The 19,942-nt window shown below is 52.5% G+C and overlaps 2 protein-coding genes and 1 long non-coding RNA gene across 6 annotated transcripts in view; 1 reads left to right on the top strand and 2 right to left on the bottom strand.

Moving 5' to 3' along the window:
• Window positions 1-6,999, bottom strand: part of FAM107A (family with sequence similarity 107 member A) — a 28,198-nt gene extending 21,199 nt beyond the window's left edge. Inside the window, exons 1-2 of one of the 2 annotated variants that reach the window (XM_063411629.1) lie at window positions 6,907-6,999; window positions 6,247-6,392 (exon numbers count right to left, since the gene is read on the bottom strand). In XM_063411629.1, the coding sequence (XP_063267699.1) occupies window positions 6,247-6,270 (24 nt within the window). In that variant the 5' untranslated portion in view covers window positions 6,271-6,392; window positions 6,907-6,999. Of the gene's footprint in view, window positions 1-6,246; window positions 6,793-6,906 lie in introns of those variants that run through there. The other variant, XM_063411630.1, reaches the window with a different exon arrangement.
• The window catches only part of LOC134558107 (uncharacterized), a 47,587-nt gene that overhangs the window by 22,238 nt on the left and 5,407 nt on the right, over window positions 1-19,942 (top strand). Inside the window, exon 2 of the long non-coding RNA XR_010082282.1 lies at window positions 16,708-16,790. This is a non-coding gene — a long non-coding RNA (uncharacterized LOC134558107). The remainder of the gene's footprint in view (window positions 1-16,707; window positions 16,791-19,942) is intronic.
• On the bottom strand, window positions 9,762-17,724 carry FAM3D (FAM3 metabolism regulating signaling molecule D). 3 transcript variants are annotated; one of them, XM_063411628.1, is made up of 11 exons: window positions 17,585-17,724; window positions 15,088-15,144; window positions 14,291-14,414; window positions 13,430-13,537; window positions 13,103-13,123; window positions 12,497-12,620; window positions 12,187-12,245; window positions 11,765-11,815; window positions 10,685-10,769; window positions 10,417-10,543; window positions 9,762-10,211 (listed from the first exon to the last, which is right to left on the bottom strand). In XM_063411628.1, the coding sequence occupies exons 3-11, from the start codon at window positions 14,301-14,303 to the stop codon at window positions 10,122-10,124; spliced, it is 678 nt and encodes a 225-aa protein (XP_063267698.1). In that variant the 5' UTR covers window positions 14,304-14,414; window positions 15,088-15,144; window positions 17,585-17,724; the 3' UTR covers window positions 9,762-10,121. The 3 variants fall into 3 exon arrangements, with proteins under 3 accessions (XP_063267698.1, XP_063267696.1, XP_063267697.1); XM_063411626.1 differs by having other exon boundaries at window positions 14,291-14,355; window positions 17,585-17,723; XM_063411627.1 differs by lacking the exon at window positions 15,088-15,144 and having other exon boundaries at window positions 14,291-14,355; window positions 17,585-17,706.

Genomic DNA, 19,942 nt, shown 5'->3' with positions numbered 1-19,942 from the left:
GTGCTCCGGCCCCGCGGGTGCCCGTGTCCAGCCCTCCATGCACACCTGCCCGCAGGCACCTGGGCTTTCAAACCAGGCTGAGCTTGTATTACTCCTGGTCCCTGGCCACAGCCATAGCTGATTTCACTATCATATTGCAAAGGACTCTAAGAAATATCAAGTTATTGGTGTAAGATTTCATTACTGGTCTTTTGACCTCTACAAGTCTGCAGCCTTTCCTGGGTTGAAGTGAGCTGAGGGCAGATGCCTGTGGCTACTCTCACGAGAGCAGCCAGCAGCATCAAGGATATTTTGACCACAGGAATTTGTAAATTTAGGTTTACAGAGGGGGATCAGGCTGTTGGTCTGCCTATGGGGTCAGGCTGACACTCCTCAGCTCCTGTGCCAGTCTCTGGGAGCACTAGCCAAGTGGCCACTTTGCTGCCTAGTCAAGTAGAAAATTGTAAATGCTTCAAATAGTGCTGGGTGTTATTTTATTCATAAAGAACACACGATTGGACACAGATGAGTGCTGTGCTGACTGCTGCCTGTCTTTTTCACCAATGTCATTCCCTCTCCCAAATCCCTGTGACCCCAGAAGGCAAGCACAGCCCTCCTGTGGTGTGAAAGCTGGCAAATCAAGTCCCATTTCACTGACTGTCAACAAAAAAGGACAAAACCGCCAACTGAAGCAGGGAGGCAGCAGCATGGGGGTGGAGGTTTGCTGGAGCTGCCAGCCCTGGGGCAGGGAGCCCCGAGGAACTTCCCACCAGGGCTGAGCAAACTCCGCTCCCTGGCTGCTCCCAGCACACGGCTGGGAGGTGGAATGCCACACACCAGACCTCAGCAGAAAATTTCCTACAGATTAATGAGAGCAATCAGTGGCAGGGCTCAGCCCCACAGCAGCTGGTGCACAAAGCTCATTTGTCAGCATTCAAGCTGACTGTGAAGCCTGACATCCCGCTGAGAAGGGCACGAAGAGGCTCTTGGCACAAAGCAGGGCAGTGCACACACCGACGGACCTGCTGTTCTGCCTTGGTCCCTAAGGAAATCCTTGCTTGCAGTTCAGTGCTTTTTAATCTGGTCCTTTGCAAAGTGCAGAACACACACCCTCTCTACATACCAGGGCTGAGCCAAATTGTAGCCCTGTTCCCTGATGGAAATACCTGTATCACCCACCTCAATGTTGTCAGCAGCAGTTAAGTTGTTGCTACAATGGATAAACCATTTTTTCACCTGTCTCAGGAGCTTATTCTTGCCCTGTGCCTGAGATCTGATATCACTGCTGATATGAAAGACTGCTCCACTATTTCTGGGGATGCTGCTGATTGCACAGGAAGAACATCCGTCACTGGCACAAAAGGGCTCCAACAGCTTTGGAGTGAATTGTTGTCATGCTGCAGAGAGACCATTAAGACACTCTAAAGTGCCTTGAAGAATGTTGTTTTGTGAAAAGTGAGGCTTATGCCACATGATTAATAGGGACAGTGTTTATTTCTGGCACAGTGTCATGCTGTCCTAGGGCTGCCAGGCTGCGATGGCATCATCACTCCATTTCACAACTAGGGACCATATGTTAGGGGCTCAGGATAGGGCTGCCATCAGAAATTTGCTCTTATGACACCACCTTATTGGGCTCTTTACCTGCCCAGGGTCACTTGAATTGGTCCTTACCTTGGGAAAATGGAGTTTGTGAAAAGCAAGGGCAGAAATGCCCCACCACCCCAGGCACTGCTGGTAGCAAGTGGGGTGCTCTGATCCCTGCGGGCAGCATGTGCCAGCTGGGTCCTGCATGGAGGAGACCCCAAAGGAAGGGGCTGAAAGGGGGAAGTTTGGCTGTTGTCTGGGATGAGAAGCAACCTGCCAGGCTGCAAATACCACCATGGACTGCAAATGGAGGAGGCAGAGAAGGAAGACATGAAGCATCCCTGTTAATGCAGGGCTCAGGAGGAGGCAGCAGATGCCACTTAAGCCCCCCCAGGAGCAGAGTGAACCAGCGAAGCCTTTAATTACTTTAATCCATTTTTATTTGAGGAGTGCTGAGGCATCCCAGAGCCAGCAGCTGCAGCATTTCCCAAGCATTGCTTTTCTTGGTCTCTCCATGAGCACATTGTGCACCTCCCTTTGGTCTGAACCCTCTCCATGACTCCCTTGCAACCTCAGTGCTGCAGGCAGCATTAGCCAGTGCTGGATAACCTCTGCCCTTGCCCTGGAGGGGCTGGCAGCACCCTCCTCTGTGTCCTGCCCAGCACCATCACCCATGGATCAAACCCTTGTGCTGCTTGTCATGCTTGCAGGCAGAGTTTCAGCCTGGGCTACCTGTGTCCAAGTTCCCTGTCTCCCTGAGCCCATTTGAGCTCTCTCAGGACCAGAATGTCAGTCTGTTTGGAGGCAGGGAGTGGGTTATGTTGGGTGCTGGAGCTGGTTTACTGGTGCTGTCTATGTGCTTGGGATGGAGAAGTAAGCAATAAAGCTGTGATCTCATTCTAGGAGCTAGAGTAGCCCCACAGTAATGAGTCTGGTTTCCAAGGGCTGTGATGCTATAGCATGTTATTCACTATAAAAGCTACAAAGCCCAGATCAGTCTACTGATCTCTACTTAGAGTCCCCATGTGTCACCACCCGTGGGACTTTAAAGGGTAGAAGAAGAAGAAGGCAAGAGACAGGATAAAGTCACCTTAGAGGGCTTCTGTGGAGGTTTTGGGACTAGCCCTGGCCCAGCTCTCCCACTCTGGACTGTGCTGTGTCAGATAGATGAGAGGACTTAGAGATGTTTACTGTCTCATGATGCAGAGCTGTTATTTTCTGGGTGTGTGTAATTTTTGCCCAGAAATGGGCTTTTTATAACTAATGTCCCCACTCCTGAGGCACTTTGGGACTTTACTGGTGTGCCTCTGTAGCTCTCATCCCTGCCCCTCTAAGCAAGGCTCATTGCAGGCAGCACATGCAAACCCTTCTCCCCAAGAAGCACAATGCTCAAGGACACTGAAACTGTGGTTCCTGGTTGCCCTCTGGTTTTTGGATTTGCTCCCGGGGGCAGTGCCACCAAAGAGCCGTGGGCATTCTGTGACTGTCGGTGGGACTCATTCTGCTCAGGGGCCTCGGCACCTGCAGCCCCTCCTGCTGAGAGTGGAGCAGCCCTGGAGCCCTGGCTGACAGGGGGGACAGCTGGGGCTGCAGTGTCCCTTGGCAGGGATCTTGTGCTGCCCAGGCACAGGGATGCTTCCAAAGAGCTGGCAGGGACACTGGCTACCAGCTTGCTGAAATTCTTGTCCGGGAGAGCCAGGAAAATCCCACTGTGCCTGCTGCTCTGCGGGGTGTGATGGAGCAGAGGTGTCCCAGCTCAGTGCCTTAGAGTAATGTTTCCTCCCATGTGAGAGGGGCTGCTGGACCATGGGTCTTCCTTGGGGTGTCACAAGGTGCTGGCTGTTTCAGACCTCTTTGTCTTTTCAGCACAGGCTAAAACACTTCTCTGGCCACACTGTGGGGGTCCCTCACTAGTGAGGCAAGTTGTGCTTGTGGGGAAATCCCACCAGCAGCTCCCAGAAATGCTCATCCTGTCCTGCTCAGAAGGAGGAGTTTTAAAGGGTGTTCTCAAAGCCCTGTTTTCAGCATGGGCAGCCAGGTACTGTGGTTTGCCTGAACAAGCAGAGCCTCTCTCCCTGGCACTGGCGTGCTGCCTCTTGTTGTTCTAAACCAGCCACAGAGCAAAGCTCCCTGCTCAGCTGCAGGGCTAATCCAGGCTCATCTGACATTAGTGTAAACTGACACTCTTGGGAATTTGGGGACAGAGAACTTTCCCTGGGGAAACAACCACTATGCAAACTTTGCCTTGAGAAAATACGGAGAAAAGAAGTGGAGAGGTGCAGGTGCCTGGGAACAATCTCCTCCTCTGCCAGAGGGTCTGGAGCATCTGCTGTGGCACCCTGAGGATCTGTTGCTGGTGAGGCTGTGCTTGCAGATTATTTGAAGGATGTTTGCTGAGGTTAGAGGGATGTCAGCCACACCAGTGGGGCTGAAGCCCTGCAGAGCAGAGGAATCAGCAGGGAATCATCACCAGCTCATCACAATCAGCACCAGCTCTGCAGCATCCACGAACCAGCCTGTGGCAAAGTCCTTGCCTTCCCTTCAAGAGAAGGGCACCCCAGCAAAAATCTGTGTCTTGCTGGAGCCCTGCTGTTGGCTCAGGCCCACAGAACACTGGTGATATGAGAACAGGTTTTTTGGGACTAGATGCAGCCTTTTAAAGTAGAAATGTCCTTGGAGCCACGCTGGCAGCCTTTCTGGTCCCTTTTGTTGTGGAGCTGGGGATTGCCTTGCACTCCACAATCCACTACTGTAATCCCCTTGGAGTGCTGTTCTGGACTAAGCTTAAAAGAGGTGCAGCTGAGACTGCTAATGCAGGCTGTGCTGGAGAGGGGTGCTGAGTCCTGCTCTGTGCTCCCTCTGGGTCCTGTCTGGGCTGTTGCTGATAGATGGGTTCAGGGCTGGCAGGCGCCTGTGCCCTGAGCTGTGCCTCAGGACCCTGAGCCCTGGTTCTGCGAGGGCTGGGGGAAGGGAAGCTTTCCTGCCTGTCACCTGGACTCATCCTGCTCTTCAGGAGAGCTGCTGGATCCTGCTGTTCACACCCACCCTGGAAAGGCAGCAGAAAGACTTGTCTTGTTTTCATCTCCCATCAGCGTCAGCCTTAGGGTAAAGCACCAACCCAGGAGCTGCCAGTCTGACATCCCTGCTTGGTGCCAGCTGGGCAGTGGCACAGCCTTTTGTCAACCCAGGCAACATTTGGGAGGTTGAAATGGGAGTGACATCTCTGACCTTTTGGTACCCATGAAAGTAAAACTGTCTCAGCTTTTAGGAGCTGCCAGGAAGCAGGAGAGCCCGAGCTCCCGGCAGGGTTTCAAAGCCAGGCCATTCAGTGACCGGCTGTGGTGGGATCGTGGTGTTTCAGAGAGAGGGAACAGTGGGGAAAGCTGTCCAAAAGCAGTCTGGTCTGGTGGTCAGGAGGCTGGCATGGGCTGCTTTGTATGCAGCAGGGTTTAACTGGGTGGCACTGAGCCAAGCCTGACCTAACCAGCTTATTTCCCTGCTTCCAGTAATGCCTCTACAAATGCGCCGGGGCCTGAAGGTCAGGGCCACGTGAGCAGGGGCCTGGGGATTAGCTGTGGGCAGAGCATGGCTCCTCCTGGGTGTGTTGTAGCCCTGAGCCACGGGAACAACCACGGCTCCCGTGTGTGCTGGAGCCAGTGGGATATTGGTACCTGGGATGGGTGCTGGAGCAGCACCGGGCTGGCTGGGAGCAGCTCCTACTGTAGCTGGCACTTGTCAGAAGTCCAGAAAAATAGATAAACGTTTACTAGTCCCACTTCAGCTCAGATTTTCCTTCTGGGTGTTGGTCACACTGGCCAGTGGATTGCTTTTTCACGTGTTTGCCCTTCAAGAGTGTCTAGCTCTGGTTTTGGAAGAAAGTCCAGCAAGTTTGCAGAATTCTGAAAGGCACTTGGTGCCCATACCTCTGAAGGGTCCCTGCTGGGCAAAGGGTCACTGCTGTCCCCATTCCAGTGGAAGTTACTGACCTAGTGTGGTGCACAAGTGTGTTTCTCTTAGAGCTGGGAAATGAGCAATGGAAGCCTTATTCCAGACAGGGCATTGCAACTGAGCACGGATGATGCATTTCTAGGCACTGATGTCATCAGCCATGGAAGCAAAATGACATCCAACAACATCCTCAGCACAACCATCTCTAACCACCTCTGCAGGGCTCTGACTTCATAAAACTTTATTTTGGAGTTGTTTGACCGCCCTCCCCAGGGGATTTGGAGGAGAGGGATATGTGTTGGTGCTGTGGGACCTGGCTCAGCTCCTCCCTGTCCTGAGAGGGAGCTGGCATCAATTCCCAGGCAAAGAAATACTCAGGGCTTGCTCTGCACTGCACCTACAGGAGACATCCCAGAGGCTGCTGGATGCATTCCGGACAAATCTGACATTTCTCCCCAGAGAACCAAACTTTGTCCTAATGCAATACTTGCAATGCTCTGATCCCCTCCTTGCTGTCCTGAAAGCCCCGGCAGGCCCCGCTGCTGAGCCCATTAGATGGAATTACCTAATCCGGCCCTGACGAGTGGCACCCACACCCAGGAGCGAGTCCCTTCCCTCTGATCCCTCGCTGCCTCAGCCGCCTTAGCACGCCCGGGGCGGAACAAGCGCCCCGTGAGCAGACGGAGCCCTCTCCACGCCCTGTCCCCAGCGCAGCCCCGCGGGTCCCGTTACCTTTTTCCCGTGGGACGCCCCCATGGCCGGAGGTGCTGGCTGCGCTCCGCTCCGCGGGCTGCGGCACCCGCCGGATCCCCGCGGTCACGGCCCCGTCACTGCAGCGGGGACAGGCGGCCCTGCTGCTCCCGGCCCCTCCGCGGCTGCTGTGGGGAGACGTGGGGGAAATCCAGCCCGTCTGTGGCGGGCTCGGGTGGGAAAGCTTGCTTTTCCTCCCTTCTTCCAGCACGTGGAGAACTCATTTTCTTCGTGCACCTAACGGCTGGCTCGCACCCAGGCTCTGCCCGGGCACAAAGGCAGCTTTCATGCTGTGGATGCCCGGTTTCTAAGCCGGGATCCGTATTTTGAGAGGCTGTGGAAGATTACAGTAATTGCACTTGACAGGGCAAGATGTCACAGGATGCGGATTCGCCCAGCTGCGGCCCGGCACCCGCAGGTCCTTGCCTGTGGCATCTTTTCCTAGATACTCGTTTGGTGCTTTGCCCAAATGAACCCCCCAAAACTACAGGAAGATTATCCCTCTGCTGCCTTCTGCATCCTGGCTCTTGGCTCCTGTTGCAGCACTGGATTTTGCAAACTTAGCTCCCACAAACACCCCAGGCTGCCTGTTTGCTGCTGCAGCGTTGGTGCCTGCCGTGACCCCAGGTGAGCCCAGGTTACCTGAAGCTGTGTCCTGGGAGTCCGGGCAGGTCAGGCTTGTGTTTGGTAAAGGCTCTGGGGATGTGGCACTGCATAGGTGCCTGTCCCTGCAGTAATACAGCTTTCAAAATGCCGTGACACTGCAAAACCTCATTTGGAGATTGCTGTGCCTGCACCCACTGTCCCTTTCAAATCCTTTTAAAGAAATTAGCAAGTTCAGTTTGACTCATGAATCCATATTTATTCTCTGCTTCTCAGTGTCTGGATATTTAAAAACCTGATTTATTTATCAGGGCACAGTGACTTTGGCAGGAATGGCTCTTCAGAACTCTGGCTGCTACTGAAGGTCCCTGCACTTTTAGCTCTCCCTATTTCTAGAAAATAGTGATGTACCTTAGTAACTACTCTGTGATGGATTCAGAGCTGGTTTTAACTGCCTGTAGCATGCTGAAACATAAATTTCCTTTACTTTGGCTTTAAACCAGATTTCTAACATGCACCGCAAAGGGGTAGGAAGAGTTTCCTGCGGCTGAATGGGGCTGGTTGTTTTTGGGGCTGTAGTTGATGCTGTGCTCTGATTTACCCTGTGGAACCACCTTTACAGCTCTTGAGCTGTTTTCAGTTGGGTTTATGAGTGAATCTAGATCCTTTGAGGGGCTTAAAATAGTTGGCATATTTATGCTGGCAGCTCGGCAGGGCTGTTGTGTCTGCTGGTTGTGTTATTTCTTGCTGCTGCCATGGGTAGGGATGATTCAGCGCTTGGGATTAAGAGCTGTTGTTGCAGCAGATTTAGGGATCGATTTATGGCAGAGGTTTCCCTCAGTGCCATCAGGTGTGTGCTAAGAGCATGGGAGGATAAGCTGGGATAAAATACTACACCTCTTTGGGGATTCCTCCGTGAGGGCTGTTTTGGGGTTTTATTTCAGTTCTGCCTTTAGGAGTTCTTACAGGTGTTACACAGTTTTTGTGAGGATTTTGTATTGTTTGGGAAAACCGATTGATCCATAGTGCTGAATTTTGGATCGAGGGTTTCATTCTTCAGGTGGCCATCACAGGACAGGCTGTGTCCTTTTCTGGCCTTATCCTGCCTTTGCTCTTCACTTCTGCTCCCCTGGGGTGACCTGAGGACTCGGATAACCCTGTGAACTGCCTGCTAGGAGCTATGCAGGGGCTGTTTGGAGCAGAGAAGGCTGTGCAGGACAGTCTGTTATCCTGTGCAGCTCCAAATGCTCCAGGAGAAACATTCCATCCTCATGTTCTGCAAAACTGCTGGTCTGCTTCAGAGAACGGGGAAAAACCAGATACAATCATCGGAAATTAAAGTCTGTACGTGATGCAAATTCATCCCTGTCTCTGATGACAGATAAGCCTGGCTATCACCCGTGCAGCTCATCTGATCCTGCAGTGCCAGGGCTCGGGGAGGGGTTGGGAACAGACCGTGCTTGGCTGATGTATCTGGACAGGAGCAGGGGGCAGATGCTCCCCAGGACTTGCTTGGTGTTGGCAGCAGTGTAGGGACTGCTCTAGGAGGACTGTGGGGCTTTCCTGCCCTGCCTTTGGTCAGGGATCTTTCCTCTGCTGGTGGTGTCTGCTGGCCCCAGGCTGGGGTGCAGCTCCTGGTGTGTGGCCGGCCCTGGTGGGTGCCAGCCCGGGTGTGTTGTATCACTCCGGAGTGATGCTGGCTCCGGTAAAACCGGTAAAACGCTCCCACCTATTGGTTGTGCTGCACAACTTCAGCTGCCCAAAAAACCTGCACATCCATCCATCCATCCATCCATCCATCCATCCATCCATCCACTCATCCCTCTGTCCCTGAGGGCAAAGCAAAGCTGGCATATCCCTGGCATTATCCTGATCTTTGATGGGGATGTGTCACAGAGGATTTAGCTTGGCGTGAACCCAGTGTAAGAAACTGATAATAAGAGAATGGATTCAAAAAGTTCTCTGTCATTATGTCTGCTTATCCTAATCACTCTTGAACACCTGAATACTGCGGGTGGGATGGACTGTGAGCAGCCCGCCTTGAGGCCATAGAAAGGAAGGCAACACTGGTGCAAGATGTGGAGGGGAAACCGAGGGGCAGAATCCCTGACCTTTGCCTTTCCCCCGCCTCCACCACCACCACCTGCTTCGAGACACCCTGAGGCCTGCGGGAGCCGTCGCTGCCCGCTGGGGGAGCCCCCTGGATCCTGCAGCCCTGGACCGAGGTCAGGAGGAGCTGCGGGTCCCCTGCCCCGCCCCGCTCCCGGGGGCCGGGCTGCCGCACCCCGCCAGGCTGCTCCGGAGGGCGGGGAGGGAGGGCAGGTGCTTCAAACAGCAGAAAAAAAAGGGCAAAAGCTGCTCCGCTCCCCCCACCCTGTCTCAGCAGCAACAAAGGTAGCACAGTGAGGTGATGACCTATGCTATGCTTTTAAAAGTAACCTTTGCATTTTCTAACTTTTCCCTGCTTTTCACTTTCTTTATCTTTGCCTCTCTTACTATTAAATAAAAATGTATTAATATTTTGCCATAATTTAATCGAATTTGATTTTTGTCTCATTTTTGGGAATACTTTAAACCTTCAAAGTTCTTTCTCTTTTATACACAGAGATTTAGTTTTCTTTGCTCTTCTGGATTTAAACCAGTTCCTAACATCCAGGAATGATACTTTGGTCTGAAAACATTAATCTACATTGCTGCATGCTGTCTCTGTGGACTTCTGGCCTCATTGTGGCTCTAGGAGACTGGCAAGAGCTCCAAGGGGAAACCACCAAAGTCTGAGCATCCCCAGGGATGACTTTACCCTGTGCCATGTGGGGAGGGGGATTTCCTGTGTGCAGGGCTGTGGGGTGGGTGATGGTGGTGCTTGACTGGTGGCAGAGGACCTGACATGCTGATTATGCTTGAAAATGGAAGGGAAAAGGTAGTGTTTTATAATTAGAAATCTCATTTAAGAAATTTACAAAATCTTCTACAAAGTTTTAGTTTAAAGACAGAAAAATAAAATACCCAAAATTGACCCACGGATGAGGATGGCTTGGCTGCAGCCTGGCTATGTGTCTGCTCGGGCTCTGCAGGCACTTGTAAAACTCTTCTCCAAGCCCTGCACAGCTCCTGCTGTGAAACAGCCAGTTCCTGTAAGCAGGCAGCAGCTGCTGGACTCTGACCTGGCAGTGGAGAGGCTGGAGTCCCCAGGACGGGGCTGGTGTCCCTGTGTGACTGCTGAAGCTGCCCCCATGGCAGGCTGGAGTTCAGTGCTAGTCCATCTTCCTGGGGGCACAGCCCTCCATCTCCAGCAGCTCAGGCCAGCCCTCGTATTTATTTGTCTCTTGATCATTTTTAATGTGCTGCAGGCAAAAAGAAAGAGAGAAGATGGATGAGGAGATTGGAATAGGGCAAGTTTGCAAGGTGGCAAAAGTTTCAGCTAGGTTTGGTGTGGGGAATAATGCCACTGGTCCTTGTCTTCTGCAGACAGGTGGGTGAGATGTAGCTTGGGAGGCGCCATGAAGAGGATGGAGCCTGCAGAGCTCATGGCAGGGGAGGGACAAGTACCTTTTCAAAGGGGCTCTTGTTCATCAGCCCTTTTCCTCCCAAGAAGACCCAGTTGTCCCGGAAGGCCAGCTTGTTCACATGGCTGCTGCCCAGCGCCTTGAAATATGCCCTTACTTTGTCATTCATCCTGAAAGAGGGTAAGAAGGGTCAGTGTGGTGCCAGGCGGGTGTCCCCTCCTATACCCTCTCTGTTGGTGGCAGCAGCATGTCCAGCTCCCCCAGCTGCATGTTTTTGGAGAGCCTGGTGTTGCTTCCGTGGGCAAACTCACTTTGTGGCAGCGTCATCGTAGCTTGCTGACAGCACAATGGTGCCATGCTTGATCCCTTGGAGGAAGGTTTCCAGCTTGGTGATGTCTGGAGCAGAAGAGCAGTAGGGAGAGAAAAAAGAGATTTAGTAGGTACTTCTGCATGGTAGAAGGGGGAGCCTCCTCTGGGTTAATGGGAAATAACCTGGCTGTGCTGGTGCTAGCCAGGATTTGGGGGAATGGTGGACTCCCAAGTTATGCATTCCCCATCCTCTGTTCCCACCTGGGCTCTCCTGCTGTGCACAGGACTGATGTCCTCTTTTTGGCACAACAGCAGGGTGGAAATTCCTCCGAAACTTTGCTTGCTAACTCTAAAATCTAGTTGTGTGAATTTACTTCCCAGCACAAGAAATGAGCCTGCTCGGCCACAGAGCCTCCCTCCCTGCCTCACACTTCTGGCTGTATTGGGGGAATTAGTCCTCATCCCGCATCTGTGGGATGCTTGAATCCAATGCCCCATCTAGTGGCGCATGAGCTGACTGCTGCCTTCTTCCCAGAGCCTCTCCCACCGAGCACCGAGCTCGCGAACTTGGCTGGAAACATCATTATATTGGTGATTCTCCTCAAAACTCCGGAGTTACTGAAAGTAGGTTGCAAACCCAAGGAGCTCATATCTCCCTGAGCACCTTCGTTTGTCCTGCTGCGAAAGGCAGGGGAATGAGCTGCTGCTCAGCCACCATCAGTATTCCAAAATTGAGTTACAGGGTGCAAAGTATCAGGATCAGTGTAACTACCTGATCCCAGGAAGTACCTTTCTCAAGTCTCAAGTGCCTTGGTTTATTCAGGTTAGTGAAATCATGTTTTCCAGGCTATTACATGCTTGTAAAAGGAGCAAGAAGCCAATCTTGGATGTGGAAGCGTTGTGAGGACTCCAGACTTGATGGTCTCATTGAAAGCTAGGCTTTCACCACCCAGGCTGGCAAGTCTGGTCAAAGTCCAGTTGACTTTACCATTAAATACATGACAGAGAAGCAGCTGAAGCAGCCAGCAGTGCTGGTGTGAGCCCTGCTGGGGCCCACCAAGGAGCAGAGTGGCAGTGCTTACCTCCTGAGTACATGTCGAAGGTGTCGGTTTTCAGGAGCTGCCCGGTTGTTCCTGAAAGGTTAAAGTTGAAAACAGAGCACAGTGAGTTTGCACTGGGGTGGCTCTTGGCTTTGCCTGGCCATGAGCCTGGGGTTCCTTGCCAAATGCTTTGCTCTTCCCTCAGTGCTGTAACTGCTGGAATGGTGACTGTGTTGCTTGCAGGAGTTTGTGGAGCTGGTTGTGCATGACCCAGGTGGGTTTGTTCCCTTCTCACTGGCAGTGCTTACTGCCAGAATTGTGGTGTGCTCCCCATGCAGCACCAGATGGATGTGCTTTGGGCTCAGCCACATCACTGGAACGGGGTCTCCAGTGGCCTGTGCTTTCCTGGGGAAGGGAGGAGCCCTGGCAGTGGGGAGGAGGGGGTCAGTGCCTGCCCAACTCACCATTCACCAGTGCAATGTTCAGTCCTCTGCCAATGTTGTTTTTCACACTGCTCATGAGGCTGGAAAGGAAAGCAGAGAGCACAAGTGAGTGCAGGGATGCCTTGGAGATGCTGATGCCAGTGAAATTGTGGTGGGGTGAAGTGGCTCTAGGTGGCAAAATAACCAGAAGTGGTAGCAAAGAAATCTATTTAAATTTCTTTTAACCACAAATACACTGTGATGGCCATTGATGTGCTTGGCAGAGGCCAAACTTGCCCTCTTGAAAGCCAGGCCAGCCACAGCTGCCTTGTGCCTGCCATGTGCTTCTTACACCAAGTCTTCAAAGCAGATCGAGGGTCCCACCACATTTGCAGCACCACTGATGATCTTGAAGGCAAAATAATTCTGGGGGCAGCTCTTCTGGTTCCCACACTTGTGCCGGGGCAGCTTCTCACCTGCGAGGGAGGAGTGGAGCTGGAATCATGGCTTTGTCCCCGTGGGGAGACACTGGCCGTGTCCCTGAGGGGCTGGGTGGGACTGACCCTGGGATACAGTGGTCCACTAAGGGGGCAACCCCTGGACCAACTTCACTCATGAAAGAGGCTTGTCCTGAGGCTGGGACCAGCTTCTTGTTTGAGGTTTATGGTGCCAGGGCTAGGTGTTGCTCCAGGTGTGACACACGGTGTGTGCCGGGGACATTTGGAGCTGGTGTCCCAGACAAGACCCTGGGGGCTTTTCTGCCCAGAGTTTCCCCACTCTTGGCCAAGGCAGGGACCCGCCAAAGACCCCATTGCTGTATGCACTTGCAAAATCCCCTGTGTTTGGGAGAGGGGGATTTTTGCCTCAGGGAGGGGGCTCTTGAAGGAGATCTCATGCTTCCACCATCCCCCTGAACTCTGGAGTGCAGATGTGTGATGAAGTTGAGAGTGATACTCACTGCTGGGCTTCTTTGTGGCACCTGTGGGTATCAAGCAGGAGGATTAGACACTCTGGAGATCTGCTGGCTCTTCCCCAAGCCAGGAGCAGCTGTTCAGGCAGCACATCTTCAAAACTGCTTCCCATGATTGCAGGCATCCCTGAACCCACCCACCCCAATGCAGATTCCCACCACACTGTCCCCCCACTGCCCTAGTGGTCAGAGCTGGTGGCTAAAGCCTCGGCCAGAGACTGCAAATCAGGGCAACTCTATCCAGCTCTGTCCAGCTCTGGGAGCCTCTGGCACCCTCCCTCCCTGCGGATCCCTCTGGAGCCTGTTGGTGCTCACCGAGCCAGCTGCGCAGGCTGATGGCTTTCCAGCTGTGCTGGAAGTAGGTCTGCACGAGGAGCCAGGTGCTCAGCAGGGTGATGAGCAGCGCCAGGTACCGGATCACAGCTGCAGGGGTGGGAGAGGAGAGCTGAGAGCTGCAGCTGCAGCACGGGGCAGGCACTGGATCACCCCTCTGGTTCCTTGGGATTTGATCTGTGTGTCCCCAGGTCACCAGGCACAGGGTGACAGCCCGTGCTTGCGTGTTGTGGGATGGCAGCTAACAATCCCTCACACTCCAAATGGATCCTGATCTCTTAATCATCATCTCCAGAGTGTGTGGTGATGCTCAGATAGGCATTCCTGCTCTGCTGGGAAGCACTATTCGTATTTCTCTCTGTGTTAAAGTAAATCTGATAATTACTCAGAAAGCTATGTAAATCCAAACACTTCTTATGTTCCCAGGGCTGGGAAGGCTGCTATCCCCCAATTAGTCACTAGCTACAGCCGAGCAGCTGCTGATACAACTGTGATTGGCATTTGGCTTTAAAGCAGCGCTCATCAGAGCAAAACGTTCCAGTCCTGCATGGAAAGAGAGCAGAAAAATGTACTTTTATTGCAGCTGAATGGCTCTTATGGAACCAGGAACATCTCAAAAGCCATCTCTTCCCAGCCACAGAAGGTTTCACCGGGAAAAATACAACAGGCTGAAATCTACACAAATCTTGTAAAAACCTGATGCTTATACAAAAGCCCTTTCCCATGTCACTGGCAGGGGAAGGGCAGAATTGCTGGGCTTGGAAGGCATAATTTAAATGAGAAGAAGGCATAAAGAACCATAGAAAAACAGACAGAGAAAAGTAAATATGTGTCCCTCCTTACCTGTTACCCGCATGGTGGTGTGCAAAGAGAGCACAGCTGGGAAGGACTGACAGTCACAGGTCACCCTGGAGAAAGAAGGCAACACCTTAAAGAGTGCCTGTAACCCACCAAAGCCAGGCAGATTCTAGATGAGAAGATAATTGCTATGTTTAGTCATATTTGCAATAGTGAGGACGTCATCAAAGATGTACAAATTCTTATGCAGGGTTGCTTGGTCCCACCCTGATTATGTCCAGGAGCAGGTGGCACTGACTGAGCTCGCTTCCTTGTGGAGCCTCAGAGCCCTCCCGTGCCTGCTGCCCCGTGGGCTCCTGGCTCATGCCCTGCTCTTGGTAGTGGACCAGCCTTTGCGGTTCTGCTGATAGCAATGAGGTGGACACTTCCAATCACAGCTGGGCTGCATTTCCTTCTGGGATGATGCAAAGTAGATTTCAAATATTAGGTACTGCAAAACGCTGTCTGAGGACAAGCTGTGATCTGGCTTGATCTTGGTTTGTCTGTGAACAAGCTTGTCTTCCTTCAAAATCTAAAGGAGAAGGGAAGAATGGCAGCACCACTGTGCTGAGGAGAGCAGACAGCTTTGTGGACAGCTGACTTAAACCTAGAAGTATTTCCACCTGGCCAAATCCTTTATCGTCTTCACCCCGTGGGCAGGGTGTGGTTGTAATTTGGAGCATGAACTATTTCCTACTTGGGAGAGTCCACCTGCTGCCCTCTGTCCCTGTGCCACCTGACCGATGGGACAGGCACTGCCACCCCACACACTGGGCTCCCCCAGGGGCTGGGACCACTCCTACCTTTGAAATTTGGGCTGCAGTCTGTTGAACCTCAGTCCTGGAAACCACGCTGGAGCCCTACGGCGAATTGTCACTCGTCAGATGGGTGCTGAGAGCTAATGAGCCTAATGTTAACTAAAGCAGCCCTGCAGTAACGTTTGACAGAGAATTTGTAAACGAGCTGTGCTGAGAGTTGCCTTTCCTGTTTGAAGGGTAAATAAGGAGCAGCGGGCTGTAGTAGGGCTGGGCTGAATGTTGATTTCAGGCTGCTGCGTCATGAGGAAGGAGAGAAAAGCTTTTCCTCCTGTCCAGCCCTGCTCTGGGTCCCCTCCCAGGGCTCTCTGTGTATTGACCATGGCTGTAGGGCAGCCTTGGGCCCTGGGCTGGATGGGCCCGTGTCCCCCTCAGTGCCCTGAGGAGATGCTCCCTCCCTCCCTCCCTCCCAGGGGCGGGTTGCAGCATCACTACCTGGGGTTTTTAGGCAGCCCCTCAGTGACATTTCAGCTGATGTTTCTGGAGCCTGGCATGTCTCCCCATGAGACCCCTCTGCTGTCCCCACACCTGCTGTGACACTGCAGCAAGGACGATCTGCCACAGCTGCTCCAGCACGGAGCTACCAGCTTCCCATGGGACACTGGCCCAGCTGCACTTTAGGGGAAGCCTTGGGAGGTATTTGTGCCCCCCATGTAGGGAGACAATGTGTTTTTGATAGTGTATCAGCTGAGCACACTGGTTTCCCAGCAGCATCTCCCCTCTCAGAGGCAGGTTGGCTGTGAGCAGGAATCTGTCCCCACCGGAGGTGCCAGGGGGGTCTGTGATGCCCGAAGCCTTTCCCTGCCCCCCAGGCCTCAGCACAGTTACTCTGAAATGGATTTTAAAGCTTGTGTCAGAGCTGGCATGAGCAAACCCATTTATCTGTGCTGGTATAAGAGACACAGACCTGCAAAAGGACAGTTTAAAGGTTTTGGAGGACAAATGTTGCCTGTGGCCGGATGTGGAGGGGCTGCACGAGGCTCTTCCCTTTTGCTCCTTTCAGCATGAAGTTTATAAACACAGGAACCCTCTTCCCATTTCTCGCTCCCCGTCCCAGTGCCTGATCTGATGATGGGGTTGGAAAATGGGGCCAGTCCTCACAATCCCCCTTGGCAAGTACCTTCAAAACTGGTATTGGTTTGCTTTGGGAGTTTGCTCTCTTCCCCATAAGTGCTGTGAGAAGAGCCTGGATCTGGTGAGGATTCAGACCTGGGGTGTGATTTGAACACAGTGAGTGGAGCAAAACTCCACTGGGTTTGCAAAACCTTCCCTGTTTGATCCCCAGTGCTGCAGTGAACACTGGCCTCACTGGGGCCCATTGCACAGTCCTCCCCTTCACCAAAGTTGTGTTTTTCTTTGCACATATTGATTTCATTGCAGAGAAAAAGAAATGGAAAAATAAACCAATAAATGCCAGTGCTTTAGGGAAGTCATATATTTCTTTGGGCTATTTATCTTCACCTTAATCCCAGATAAAATTTTTTGGGTTAAGTCCCTGGGTGGTGAAATTCCTGGATCCTGATTGCATTACAAGAGGGTGGCCCTGACCTGGGGTTTATATTATATTAGTTTTTAATTGTTTGCATTGATATTTTTTTTTCTTTCTAGGGTTGTGCCAGAATAAAAGGCACCTGTGCTCTGGCATCTGCCAGGAAGCTGCTGGCAAGGGAGGGAGAAAAGAAGGAATTGTGGTAGGTGTTAAACAGAGTTATTTGTCTAATAAACCTGAAACTTGCTTGCTCAAAAAAACCATTCCAAGAACAAGAAAGTTCTTGGACAAATATTGCTAGAGGCTCATGGTGCTGTAAAGCAGAAGCTCCACCCAAGCCTGCTCTGGCCCGAAGTGCCGCTTGGCGGAGCTGAGTCACTGCTGCTGGGAAGAACAGACGGAGAGAGCCCTGCCCTCCCAGGGAGGCTTTCCAGGATGCACAGGTGAATGCTCCTGTTCTCCCTCAGCGCTGCAGGAAAACTTTACTCCTCTTCCCCACAAACTTCTGCCTTTTTTTTTTTTCCCTTTGTTTTCCCTTTTTTCTGCTTTTGAGCTCCCTATGTCCCTCTCTCTCCCAACAGGTCCCTAACTGTGAACAAAACCATTTTGATGCAGAGTGGAGCTGAGACTCCAAAAAGGGTGACTGCCAGATGCTCACAGCCACTGAGTCACCCATCCTAAAGCCAGGGTTTTCCTGGATGCAGGGGGGCAGAGGAGGGCCTGGCAGGGTAGGTGCACCTCCCTGTTGACACTCACTAATTAGAGTTCATTAGTTCAGCCCACGACACCAGCACAGCTGCACCCCACCTAAAGGATGCCAGCGCCTGCGGCTTCCCCTTCACCTCCAGCCTACGAGAGGGAAGAACAAGTAAAACCTTCCCCATGCAACCCCCTAACCTGCCAGTAAGTCAAAAGAAAAGTGCTGCAGGAACACATAATCTCAGTCCCTCTCTAGCGAACGCGTTTCCCGGTCGGGGATGGGACAAGCCCACGTACCGCTCAGTGTCCCGTCCCTCTCCGCTGGGGCATCCCGGCAGGCTGGGGATGTGCTCGGCAGCGGGCCGGGGCAGCTGCCCAGCCTGCCCAGCCCTCTGTGAGCCGTGGCACCTCCCCGAGCCTTATCTGCCTGCCCGGCGTGGGGCTGGGCACAGCCCGCGGGCACAGCGACCGCGGCGCCCGGGAGCGGCTCCCCCGGGAGGGAGCGAACACCAGAGCGGCCACGGGCATTTCCTTTGGGGCTTTCCTTGGCTTCGGCCTTTTGGCACGTCAGGAGAGGGAAACCTCTCCCAGGGTGGGCACCAGCCTGACTATCTGCTCTTTGGCCAAACCAGCACACTGGGCTGCAGTGGGAACAGGTGGGCATGAGGATAGGAATGCTGCTCCCCAAACTGGGGTAAAACCAGAATAACCAGAAACCTGTTGGGATTTCCCCCAGCTCTGCTGCATGTGTGTGGGCTGGCCCTGAGTCCTGCTCCTCTGCCTCTCATTTACAGGAAGCTGGAGGTTCTTTTTCCAAATAAGCATTTATTTACCCAGCAACAGTCCTGAACTCTAAAGGAGTCCTGAGTTAAGATATCGATTTAGGCTGTTTTCTTTTTAATAATTTATCATTGTTATTATTATGGTTCTGAAGGAAGAAATCACTCCTGAAGTTAGCACTAGGGGCTCTCTATTTGAACCTCATTTACCTGGCAGCCAAGAACAAAAGTGTTCCTATTCCTTCTTTCCTTTTTCTTTTCTATTCTTACCACTTAGAAGAACCAAATGGTTTCTCTTGGAGCTTTTAAAGCAATTTTCATCCAAGAACCAGTGGAGGAGACGTGGGGCTGGCAGCAACAGTGCTGCCTTTGGGACTGCAGCTTGCACAGGGCTGGAGCAGAACCCCTGTGGGACCATCGCTGCTCGCTGATAAACAGTTTAATACCTGAGGGTGATCTCTGTGTAAAGCTGTACACTGAGCTTTTCTCTGCTTCCCCCCAGCTCTGGTACTCAGTGCTGGGCAAGAGGTGCAGGGGGTGCTGAACACCAGGGGAAATCACAGCCTCTAAAGCAAACCCTTCCAGACAGGGAGCAGAAAAGCAAACTCATGCCCGGGCTCTGCATTGGGATAATTATTGCTCTCGGAAGGAAATTTCAGCTGTGGTGAGAGGCTGAGCTTAAACAGCACAGTCTAAATCAAAAACCTTCTTGCTCTCTGGGGAAATATCCTTCCTATTAGTTTGTTTAGCTGCTGGCAATAACCGGCTCGGCACAATAACAGAGTGCCCCCAGCCCTGCAGTGCCACAGCTCTCATCCCTGCTGTGTCCTCTGCCTCCTGCCCCTGCAGGGCAGGCCCAGGTGTGGGGACCGTAGCACTCCGGGGGAGCCCTGCTCCACGATGAGTTTTGCCTCCTGTTTCAAGGGACCTGAGGCTAAGTCCTCTATGGAGATGAAAGCAGTTCTGCTGCTTGCAGTGTGGAAATGAGCAAAGGGCCAGGAGCCTCTAACAACGAAATCTTGTGTGAAATGCTTCTGCTCTCTGGAACTGAACATTTCATCCAAGATGTTTCCCTGAAACCACAGGAAAGGATGGGGAACTGTGGGCTTCCCTTGTGGCACACACTGGTGTGGGGAGCCCTCGTGTCCCATCTCTGCATCCTGTGGTAGCCCAGGTTTTGCCCATCCGCTGTGGCACACAGCAAAAATGGGCTTTTAAATCCCACCTAACATTAGGGAATGTGTGAAGTGCTGGGCGTGGGGCATCAGTTTAGTTTTGACTCAACAAATAATTAACCGGTGCAGTGCAATTAAATTGTATCACGTCTCATTCGCAGACTCCCCCAGGGGGGTCTGCATGATAGAGAAAAAGATGAATTAAGAAAAAAAATAATAGATGTGGTATCAAAAAGCTGCCAGACTAGGCAATGAATGATCAGTGGTGGTGGTGGTGGTGCTCCTCCTCCTCTGAGTGGTAGGAACATTGGGACACTGGTGCCAAGAAAGTGGCTGCAGGACTATCCCTGCAGGATATGAAGTTCAGCACTGGGAGGTTTCCCCCATAGATCCCTTGTCAGGCTCTGCAGGAATTGCTGCTTTTCAGGAGTTTGCTCACTGGGATAAACTGATGACAAATTCTCTAGGAAAGGTTTGGCCACTGATAAGCACAGTAGGTGTATGATTTCAGATTGCTCCTGCCGAACTGCTGCAGATGTTAGGTGTAGCTCCTCTGAAAGGAAACGATCTGTAACTTCTGTGTTTGTCTTGAGCTGAACACCACCTGCACTTCCCGCACGCCACATGCGAGCGGCGAGCGAGGGCTGTCCCTGCACCCACACCTCCCACCTGTGCTGCCACGGCGGATTATCCACCCTGCA

The sequence above is a fragment of the Prinia subflava genome, chromosome 14, assembly GCF_021018805.1.
Source record: "Prinia subflava isolate CZ2003 ecotype Zambia chromosome 14, Cam_Psub_1.2, whole genome shotgun sequence".
NCBI classification, from domain to species: domain Eukaryota; kingdom Metazoa; phylum Chordata; class Aves; order Passeriformes; family Cisticolidae; genus Prinia; species Prinia subflava.
Note: the sequence above shows the minus strand (reverse complement) of the source record. Positions and strands in the feature narration are given on the sequence as shown.

Coding starts and splice junctions, on each gene's coding strand:
- FAM3D (XM_063411628.1), bottom strand. Junction 10,770..11,764: donor CTTCGACATGTACTCAGGAG/GTAAGCACTGCC, acceptor CTTCTGCTCCAG/ACATCACCAAGCTGGAAACC. Junction 10,212..10,416: donor ACAAGAGCCCCTTTGAAAAG/GTACTTGTCCCT, acceptor TTTTGCCTGCAG/CACATTAAAAATGATCAAGA.